The 11,458-nt window shown below is 38.4% G+C and overlaps 1 protein-coding gene across 1 annotated transcript; it reads right to left on the reverse strand.

Moving 5' to 3' along the window:
- Window positions 1-329: 329 nt before the first annotated feature.
- Window positions 330-8,125, reverse strand: LOC129696042 (lipoxygenase homology domain-containing protein 1-like). The gene is made up of 5 exons (XM_055633449.1): window positions 7,765-8,125; window positions 7,594-7,672; window positions 7,405-7,480; window positions 779-825; window positions 330-361 (listed from the first exon to the last, which is right to left on the reverse strand). The coding sequence occupies exons 1-5, from the start codon at window positions 8,074-8,076 to the stop codon at window positions 330-332; spliced, it is 546 nt and encodes a 181-aa protein (XP_055489424.1). The 5' UTR covers window positions 8,077-8,125.
- Window positions 8,126-11,458: the final 3,333 nt, after the last annotated feature.

The raw sequence follows: 11,458 nt of genomic DNA on the forward strand, positions 1-11,458 counted from the left end.
ATACTCTATTTTATTTTCTCCTCATCCAAAATCTTCCCATCTACAATCATGACATTCACATTTTACATGATTATGTTTCCTTGCTGCAACCATCTCATTTGAAAGCGCATGGCAATCATAATATTAACTTTATAGGACTTGGGAAATTTAATAAATCCTCCTGTATCCTGTATGTCTAAGTTAAAAAAAAATGGATACCAACTAATAACCATTGCAGATATTGCAAGGTGATCATGTTTGGCAATTAAATATTTCAGTATAGGAGAAATTGAAAAGGGGGCGGAGTAGCCCTGATATTAAGGAATGGAATAAAGACAGTAGGAAGGATCTTAGCTCAGAAGTAGAATCAAGTTGGATGTACCTAAGCAACAAATAGAAGAAGAAAACATTGATATAACTGGCATAAACTATGCATAGTCTGCATAAACTATGGAGGGCACTATATCAATAAAGAAGGTAAAGATGCAAGTAACCAAGGTAATAACATAATTATAGGAGACTTTAGTTTGCATATCGACAAGACAAAGCAATTGAGCAGGAATGAAAAATCAAAAAAAAATCAAATGCTGAAAATCTGAAATTAAAAGCAGAAAATGGTTGAAGCACTCAGGAGGCCTCACAACATCTATCAAATAATAAACCAAACATTTACAGAACATTAAAACATAAATATTTTTTTAATTGAATGAATAATAATGAATATCAATATGGGACATTTCACCTATGTATTAGTGCTAGGATGCCAGGCTGTAAAATCATAAATAAAAAGGAAACAGACCTGTCTTGTAAAGCTTCACCACTGTTCCTGTGGCCAGATTGAGCCATCTAGCATAAAAATAAAATTGATAAAATATGACATTTGTTATCAAATAATGAAGCTTGTTGGATGAAATGATCAGTCACGGCAAGGTCAAATGTGAAAAAGAAACACTTTACAATAGAGCCTTTCTCTGTAAATACTTGATAGACCAATGGAACTGTAGATGCTGGTTTAGAAAACAGGTCCCAGATTGCAGGAGTAAGTCAGCAGGTCAGGCAGCACCCCTGGATAGGTGATGTTTCAGGTTGGGGCTCTTCTTCTGACTGATTGTATGGGAGTGTGTGAGACGGGAGGGGGAGTGGGGAGAAAGCTGAGAGAGAAGAGAGGAAGGACAAAATGTTGCAGATAATAGGTGTACACAGGCAAGGGCTTGGGGTGGGGTGAATTAATAGGCAGATGGTTGGGCCAGAGATTTAAAAATGGTGTAAGACAAAAGGATTGAAAGTGTTGTGAATTATGAAGCCAGAGGAAGGAATTTAGGTGGAGGGGGAGTGGAGGGAAGTAATAGGTGCTAATGAAGATGGGGCAAAGGGAGGGGCTGAAAGGGGATGTGGGGGAGAGGACGTTGTTAGAGGTTACTTAAAATTGTAGAATTCAATGCTCATATCATTAGTTGTCAATTTTGTTCCTCCAGTGTGCGAGTGACTTTGCTCTGGCAAGGGAGGACGTTCAGGACAAAAGATAAATGTGGGAATGGGAAAGGGAGTTAAGAATATTTTTGGAACTGGGAGATCCAACCGGCTTTGGTGGAACAAGCTCAAGTGACCTTTGATCTTAGACCTTAGAGATACAGCGCGGTAACAGGTCCCTCGGCCCACTGAGTCCGCACAGACCAGCTAATCATCCCATATGCTAGCACTGTCCTACACACTAGGGACAATTTATAATTTGCAAAAATTACAAACTCTATGTCTTTGGAGTGTGGGGTACATGGAGCACCCGGAGAAAACCCACGTGGTCACAGGTAGAACGTTCAAACTCGTACAGGTAGTCAGGATCAAACCTGGGTCTCTGGCGCTCTAAGGCAGCATCTCAACCACTGCACTACTATGCTGCCCTAAGTATTCTGCTAAACGGTTGCTGATGTACAGGGACCCACATTGGGAACACTGGATGCAGTATATGAGGTTAGAGGAGGTGCACAAGAATCTCTTTCTTACCTAGAAGGACTGCTGAGGCCCCTGAATGGAGGTGAGGGAGGAAATATAGGAACAGGTGTTACATCTCCTGCAGTTGCAGAAGTAAGTATGTGGGGAAAGGGGGCTTTGTGCAAAACAGATTAGTGAACCAAAGAGTTGCAGAGAGAATAGTTTCTGCAGAAGGCAGAAAGGGTTGGAGGTGGAAAGACATGGCTGGTGGTTGGATCTATTTTCTACAGTAGACCTTCCTGACCCTCCCACTCTATCAACCACACCACACGTTAGAGGTGCGGTACCTCTAATACCACATGACCCCTTGACTTGATAGTGTCCTCTACTTCCAATGATTTCCTCTGTTCAGTAAACATGATTATCCTGCAGTAAGATTATATGGTCTGGAGCATAATGCAGTGAACTTTCAGATGTGACCAAGTGTGAAATGAGTATTCTGGAGTCCTGATTGGGATCTTGAGCAGTGTCATGTGAAGTAACTTTCAGCTTAATTAGTCCATCTGTTGATACACCTTAAAGCTGACATAAGTGCTTTAAAAAATTAGAAGCAAGTGTACAAAAAACGGCATTTAAAATTATACTGACATAAGTGTTAACAAACAAATTTTATGTATTACTACTGGGCAGTGCATATTAAGAACATAATGTACTGGTTGGATAGCTCCACTCAGCAGTTGGAGTGGATAAGAATGGAGAAAGAGGAGTGCTATCCGCACGATATAGGAACGATCTTGCTCTCACCGATAAAATTGAATAGTATAATATATAAGAAGAACCCAATTATTCACAATACAATAAGAATTTGGAAACAAATAAAAGTATCCTTGAAATTAAATAATCTATCAGTACTAACCCCACTATTGAACAACCCTGCATTCAAACCATCGCTCATCGATAAAACATATCAAACAAAGACTGGGGATTAGGAAAGTAGGGGATATGTATGAATTGGGCAAACTGTTATCATTTCAACATTTAAAATTAAAATTTAAACTGAAGGATAATCAATATTTTAAATATATACAGATATGTGACTTTATGAAGAAATATACACATAGATTTCAAACTATATTTTTAGACCCTTTAGAAGAAGCAATGAATATTAAGGCTGATTCACAAAAACTAATATCATACTTTTATAATAATATATTAAATAGAGAATTACCCTCAACAGAAGCACTAAGAAAAGATTGGGAACATGAGCTAATGATAAAGATCTCGAAGGATAGATGGGAAAAGTATCTGATGAACACACATAATTGTTCTATTAATGCAAGACATAATTTAATTCAATTCAAATTATTACATAGACTATATTATTCAAAAACGAGGTTGAATAAATTCTACCCAAACGTTTCTCCCAGATGCAATAAATGTTTGTTTCAAACCGCTAATATAACACATTCATTTGTAGGATGTACAAAGTTGAATAAATTTTGGAGCGATATATTTGATATATTTATAAAGCTTTTCAAGTCCACAATAGAACCTAAAACGGAATGGATTATATTTGGAATAATAGTAGAAGATATCAATTTAAATAAAGATCAAAACGTTTTTTTTAATTATGGGTTAATAATTGGAAAGAAATTGATACTTAAATTTTGGAAAAATACAACCATACCAACTGTTAAAATGTGGATTAGGAATATGATGGACATAGCACGCCTTGAAGAAATGAGACTCCGACTAACAGATAAATATGACCAATTCTTAAGGAGTTGGTCTCCTTTCATCGACTTTTTGGAATCATGTGATGCAGTGGTACCGTAAAGATTGCTGATTTCAGTTCATGACGTGGATAGATCTACATCTCCGATTAAAGATTTGAAAATTTCTCTTTTAAGGGGCCTTCTCTCCTATTTCTACTTTCCACTTTTTCTTTTTTTTATATACACACTTCACGTTTTTCTATTCTCTACCATCTATTTTTCCTCTTTTTGTTAAAAGTGTTAACAAACAAAAGCAACTGGTATAGATGTTTAAGAAGGAACTGCAGATGCTGGAAAATCGAAGGTGCACAAAAAAGCTGGAGAAACTCAGCGGGTGCAGCAGTATCTATGGAGCGAAGGAAATAGACAACGTTTCGGGCCGAAACCCTTCTTCAGGCTGTCTTGCATATTTCCTTCGCTCCATAGATGCTGCTGCACTTGCTGAGTTTCTCCAGCTTTTTTGTGTACCAACTGGTACAGATGATTGATATAGATAATGTAAAGCCAAGGCAAATTCCTTGTATGGTATACATACTTGGCTAATAAAATGTATTCAATTCAATTCAATTGATCTGGAAGGTCTACATGTTACTATATACCAAATATATATATGATGGGAATGTCCCTGAGAACCCACAGAATGAGTGCCTTGTAGAAAATAATTCAATCCACGTTCTTAAAATTACAATGGCCATTTGTGATGTTGCATGAGGCCAACCCCAAAAACAATTGTTGCGAGAGTACACTGTACTGTAAGCAATGGCACAAAAACTACCAAATCAGAAGAATTGTATATATGTCACCATATGCAGGCAATAATCTTGTAATGTTCCATCCATCACACTTCAATGGGGGAAAAGCATGAAACACTCTTCTTCCATTTGGTATGGCACCCCACTCTCCTTACCCCTCCCCCCCACTGCACTCCAGCCCCTGCCGGATTTGCCATTAATATAATTTTTTTTTAAGAAGTGTTTTTGTGGTCAGTGCCGACATGAACGAATTATAGCATCAGCCATCTTCCAGAATTTGAACAGTTACTGTAATTCTTATGAAAATATAGTGTGGCGGAACTTCCAATAGCTTTATGTATAGGCAGAGCATATATTTACAATGGGTTATAAGGCTTGAAGAGATTAATGAGAGAGGAAGGCCAAGACAAGATGAACATTTCAATATTAGTGCATTGTTCAACAGGGAGGCTGTTGGCATTAACATCTCATACATTGTCGTTGATTATTGCCATTGCTCATCCATCTGATTTCCTGCTACTTTGGGCACATGGCTCCTCCAGTACCTGCCTAAGGAATTTCTAAGGAAGGTACTCCCTTTTCAATCCTAACAATTCTCAAAATCTTCAAAGCTACTGAAGATACATTTTAAATATTAATTGTATGCTTAGTTATGGATCTGGTGGAGAATGAAACTCACTCTCACAGTACCCAGTGTCCTGAAAAAAGTCTTTTCACTGTTGATTCAGTCTTTGATGATCTATTGCCTTTCTAGTTGAAAGACTAGTTGCATAGTGTTAGCTTTAAAAGGAAGCCAGTGCGGCAACACCACATGAAAATTTTGATTGATGCAGTGCTGCTGATCCTGAAGAAGCTTGATATTGTGCGAGTGGGGTTATTTCCTATTGATGCAGGTCCAATCAATGTCTCCTGGCACTTCAGGGATTTCTGTGTTCTGTAAAACTGCTGTGGCCTACCTTGTTGGTTTTCATTATTTGCTGGAGAACTGAACTCTCCAGCTCTGACATTTTTTGGTGCACCTATGCATAACCAATTGAATCACAGTCCCGACAGTCTCTGCACATGGTCTGTGATAGCACAGAGGTGTAATATTTCCAGTCAATGGTAATTTTGATGGGCAGACTGGCAGAAATGGGGTGAATTGTTGCATTTAATTAGTTCCAACTCCTGCATACTCTGTGTCTAATATTTTTTTTATCTGAACAAAATTCCATACAGTTTAATTTAGTTTATTGTCACGTGTACCAAGGTACAGTGAAAAGCTTGAATCAGTTACCATGCCTTTTTCTCTCTTCCCTTCTATGCAAGCAACCTCATCAATATAAAGATCAATATCTCAGAATATTGTCTCCAAATATAAACTCTCACCCTTCCAACATACTAAATACGATCTCCACTTTATCTAAGTAGAGGCCTTAGAAATAAGCTGAGAGAGGAAAGAATGAATAGGAAGCTGACAGGCAACATTTTCACACACAGAGTGAGGCTGAAGGACCATACTTATTCACAATGTGTTGGAAGGAACTGCAGATGCTGATTTAAAATGAAGAGAGATACAAATTGCTGGAGTAATTTAATGGGACAGGCAGCATCTCTGGAGAGAAGGAATGGGTGATGTTTTGGGTCGAGACCCTCTTCAGACCTCGTTTCAGGTTGAGACCCTTCGTATACACAATGTATTTGGCTGACATATCTGCTGCCAATGCGTGTTGCCCCTTTAGATTCTAGCACTTCCCGCTGGTGTGGAGATGCAACTGTTAAAGTAGACTGCTTTGTGCAGACTGCATAAACAGACATGATGAGATGTATGCTTGTGGTTTGCTGCTCAGCTATTATGTTATCCATGCGATTCAGGGAGAATAATTGTGCTACAAGATACAAATGTTTTGAATTAACAACAATAGTAACAAGGATTCAGATAGTCACACAGCACAGAAAAGGGCCCTTCATGTCAACTTGTCCATGCTGATCAAGATGCCTCATCTAAGCTTGTCCCATTTGCACACGTTAGGCCCATATCCTTCTTAATCCTTTCCTTTCCTTGTACCTGTCTGTATCTTTTAAATGCTGTTATAGTATCTGCCTCAACTTACTCCTCTGGCAACTCGTTCCATACACTCACCATCACTGAGAGGAAAAGTTGCCCCTCAGGTTTGTATTAAATCTTGGTCCTCTCACGCTAAACATATGTCCTCTTCATTTTGATTCCCTTAACCTGGGTAAAGAACTCTGTGCATTCACGTTATCTATTCCCCTCATGATTTTCAAATGCTAGGAATGCTGATTGTCTTGATATTAGTGTATTAATGTTAACTGTCTTCTAACAATTTGCAATGTCACAGCAATGCCTTATATATCTGATGCTGAAAAGTGTATGTAAAACAGGTTTACTGCACACAGGGTTCACAACATTAATGTTCCTTACTTGAACATTCCAGTCAAACATATTTTCTTATCATATTTTTCTGTTTGTGGTCAGTACTAGAGAGTACATCATGTTTTCATAATACACAACTTTAATAAAAACGGTATAAACCTGTCAGCTCCAATCATGAACAACATGGAAAGGTTACTCTTATTCATTTTTAATCGTAGTCAAGATATTAAAATTTCTAGTATATGATTTATTTTTAAGCCATGATAGTGGGAAGAAATTAAAATAGATGCATATAATTTGAAATAATTTAGACATACAAATAGAAAATAACAAAGAAAGTAGAGATTGAACTTTTATTTGCCTTCCATCACAGTGAGGAATGCGGAGGAGTCACTGTGGTGGATGTCCACGGTAAAATGTATTTTGTATGTTCTGTAATTTTTATTAGGATGAATGTATGACGAATGAAATTCCTCGTATGTTGCAAGACATACTTGGCTAATAAAATAAGATAATGATTATGATTATGGTGATTAAATGTTGTTTTTATAAAATTTTACAATAATCAAATCTTTTAATATCTTTATCATACCTGTTACATGAAAAAACATATATTTCATTGTTTGCTAGATTGCTTATCTCGACCTTTTCAAGGTACCACCCAGTTCCTGTAATGAAAAACATATCTATTTAGAAGCTGACCTGTGGGTGCATTTTATCATTTATTTTATGGCTTCCATAATTAAAACAGTGCTTAATTATTCTTCAAAGATTTGCTTACCAGGTTGTTCCTCATCAAAACCAATTTCAATTTTGTACAGGCTACCCAAAAGATCAGTGATGATTTTGAATGTGTCAGCCTGAGAAATTATCAGAGTGTAACAAAAATGAAAGAGTGCAAAACACAAACGGAACATTTTTCTTCTCTGGCTGCATTGAGGTATTTTCTTACCTGTCCTTTCTCAAATGGATTGCGATGATCATATGTTTCTGTTAAAATAATCCTGTTTGAATATGCCTTGTCGCCAAATAAAACAATATAAACATTTGCATTTGCATCCTCTCCTAAACGATCTCCAGTGTAGACTTTGATCAAATATTCACTCATTCCTCTGGTGGCTCCACTTTCATCGGAATCCTTAATTGAAATTATATGGCCTGATTTTGAATGTTCATTGTTAATCATGCCAGACAATGGAAGTTTCTTACCAATCATTGACTTTCTGGAAGTGACAGCAAAATACCTAGAAATGAAATCATACATACAACCATATTAATGAATATAACAACCTGAAACAAAAGTGTATGCAAATTATATGTTGTGTTCACCTAAGAAATGTGATTAAACTTCAGAATTATTGTCTCTGGATTGTGGGAAAAAGCACAATACAAGTGCAAGCTTTTATTGAAACCAATTTCAATTTAAGTTAGCAATAACCAACCTGATCTCCCGGTGGCTCAGCACTTCAACTCCCCCTCCCATTCCAAATCCAACCTTTCTGTCCTGGGCCACCTCCATGGCCAGAGTGAGGCCCACCGTAAATTGGAGGAGCAACACCTCATATTTTGCTTGGGTAGTTTACACCCCAGCAGTATGAACATTGACTTCTACAATTTCAGGTAGTCCCTGCTTTCTCCTCCCCTTCCCAGCTCTCCCACAACCCACAGTCTCCTCCTCTTCCTTTCTTCCTCCCGCCCCCCCACCCTCACATCAGTCTGAAGAAGGGTCTCGACCCGAAATGTCACCTATTTCCTTCGCTCCATAGATGCTGCCTCACCCGCTGAGTTTCTCCAGCATTTTCGTCCAGCTTTTATTGAAAGGTATTTTTAAAGCTGTGCCTCTGTAGCAATTAAGTCATAAGTTTTACTGAGATGTATACACAATTTTCTTTATAACCTAATTTGAGGAAGGACATCCTTGCTATTGAGGCAGTGCAACGTAGATTCACAAGGTTAATCCCTGGGATGGCGCGACTGTCATATGAGGAAAGATTGGAAAGTGAGTGAGCTTGCATTCACTGGAATTTAGAAGAATGTGAGGGATCTTATAGAAAATAGAAAATTATAAAAGGACTGGACAAGCTCGATGTAGGAAAAATGTTCCCAATGATGGGGGAGTTCAGAACCAGGGGCCAGAGTCTAAGAATAAAGGGGAGTCCATTTAAAACGGAGATGCAAAGAAATATTTTCACCCAGAGAGTTGTGAATTTCTGGAATTCTCGGCCACAGCAGGCAGTAGAGGCCATTTCACTGGATGAATTAAAAAAAGAGTTAGATAGAGTTCTAGGGGCTAGCGGAATCAAGGGATATGGCGAGGAGACAGGCACGGGTTACTGATAGTGGATGATCAGACATGATCACAATGAATGATAGTGCAGGCTTGAAGGGCCAAATGGCCTCCTCCTGTACCTATTTTCTATGTTTCTATGTTTAATCTACAGGAACTGAGACCCGTAATTCCCATTTCTAACAATTTGTTTTCTGCAATGGCTGAAATCGCCAATATGTGAATAACAGATTTGTGTCCTGTGGGATATATAGTATGTTCACTGTGCATTCCAAATATTTATATTTTCATGCAATAATCAATTTGCAGAGTACTTAAACAAGCACATGCAAGATTTCGAAAGGATTGCCCTCTGTATTCAAAGATCCCTCAGAGACTGCCTCTCTGAAACTTCCTTTAACTTTTTAATTCCATGACAGTGCTTAAAGAAGCTAAAGCATACAAAAATACAGTTCACAATCAATATTACACAGGGTTAATTGCCCAGGGTTAACTGGATTTCTGTCCCAAACACAAATCAACAGATCTTTCTTCAGTTTTGTCAAAATGGACAGCTACTGAATATATCCTCTGTCAAATGCAAACAAATGACATCTGGGAGGGGTCAAATGATCACATTTCATAATTTGAAAATGATGTAAAAGTATTTCTTGGCTGTGATTTTTTTTTGTTATTTTTTAGTTCTCTGGCCACAAAATGTGCCAATGAGCATAATGCGTATGACATCGGTTTCAATTTGATGCATGCAAGATTGTGGGATTTCTTGTCAATTAGCATCTAGGGAAGGGGCTTGTCAGTTCTTGCACACTGGAACTATGCAGAGCTAACAGATCACGCATGCAATACTGATTAACTGCTGAAGTAGATTCAATAATGCAGGTAGCCTCAAGTGTTTGCTTAGCACAGGGGATCTATCCTTTTTTAAGGAGAAGAAGCATTTTAACTTGTTCAAAGGGATTATCAATTGTCTGTAGGTTAGTGCTTAGTAATTAGTTGGTTTCAGTGAACATTTTGTGTTTCCAGACTTTAGGGTAGGTCATTCCATCCGCTAGTATGGTGCAGCAGAAGCATGAATTGTGCATTTTAAGACTTGAGCACAACTTTATTACGCAGCTGAGAAGAATGATGCAGGATTGAAAAAATTGGGAATCGGCACAGTACAGGACAAACTGCTATAAGGAAGAGGAAAATATGAAAAACAACGCCCCAAGTGGCAGCTCTATCTAACAAGTTGTTTTGGGAGCAATCCTACTCTAGACATCTTAGTGGGGATCAATGTGTCTGCAACTATGTAACCCCAAGTTTAGAACCATGTTGCTAGTGGTAATAACGGTTAAAGTGTCCTTAAACCTTTATGTCTCTGACTCAGAGTACAGGTACCTGCAGAACCTTGCAATGGACAATCGCATTAGGGCAGTCACAGATAGTGTGCAATGCAGCAAAGTGGAATCCATTCTCCTTTCGCAAAGGACAGCAGCCTTCATGAACCAAACAATTGCGAGCTTTCTAAGAGGGTAAGGTCCCATTAACTGTACACAGCTCATATTGGTGGTGCTATGGGGAATTCAAACACTTGTTCTATGAGATTTCACTCCTTGAATACACAGAGTATGCGACCAAACCCAGTGAATTATAATGTCCACCATCCAGTAAATAATAACGATGTACTATTTCTTTTCCATCACGCATTGTTCTTACTGTTTGAATCACCAAATATTTTAAAAATATTTTTCAATATTTGGTTTTCCAAACCAAAGGACCACATGGCTTTTAGCTCTGGAGCAAAAATCACAGCAAGGGGACAATATGCATTTAATGAAAAATGTAGCAATAACTACAGCCGGAGACAACAATCATGCACCACAACAATTTTCTGGTTCCAGGGTTGCTTTGAGTAGTGTAAGGAAGAACAGATTTCAAGATTTTACATAGGTTGGCATGTGCTTTTCAAACCTGTGGTTATTTGGGTTCAAATCTTACCAGCAGTTGTGAGACATCGAAGCAAGCAATAAAAATAGAAAATTGCTTCTGGCTTCACAGTCTCAGAATAACTCATTGGACTTCACATTCAAGGAACTCAATTCCCCATTCTGCATGTGCGGCACGGTGGTGCAGCGGTCAAGTTGCTGCCTTACAGCGCAAGAGACCTGGGTTCGATCCTAACTACAGGTGCTGTCTGTATGAAGTTTGTATGTTCTCCCCATGTCCTTTGTGGGGTGTCTCCAGGTGCTCCGATCCTCCAACACTCCAAAGACATACAGTTTGTTAGCTAATTGGCTTTGTATAATTGTAAATGTAGGATAGCGTTAGTGTGCGGGGATTGCTGATCAGCGCAGACTCGGTGGGCCGAACGACCCGT

The sequence above is a fragment of the Leucoraja erinacea genome, chromosome 4 (genome assembly GCF_028641065.1).
Source record: "Leucoraja erinacea ecotype New England chromosome 4, Leri_hhj_1, whole genome shotgun sequence".
NCBI classification, from domain to species: Eukaryota; Metazoa; Chordata; class Chondrichthyes; order Rajiformes; family Rajidae; genus Leucoraja; species Leucoraja erinaceus.

Bases quoted from the DNA above. Each gene is read 5' to 3' on its own strand.
- LOC129696042 (XM_055633449.1), bottom strand. From the start codon at position 8,076: ATGTATGATTTCATTTCTAGGTATTTTGCTGTCACTTCCAGAAAGTCA. The intron at 7,481-7,593 runs GTAAGCAAATCT...TTTTCATTACAG, and splicing joins TTTTGATGAGGAACAACCTG to GAACTGGGTGGTACCTTGAA. The intron at 826-7,404 runs GTATGATAAAGA...TTTTTATGCTAG, and splicing joins TATGTTTTTTCATGTAACAG to ATGGCTCAATCTGGCCACAG.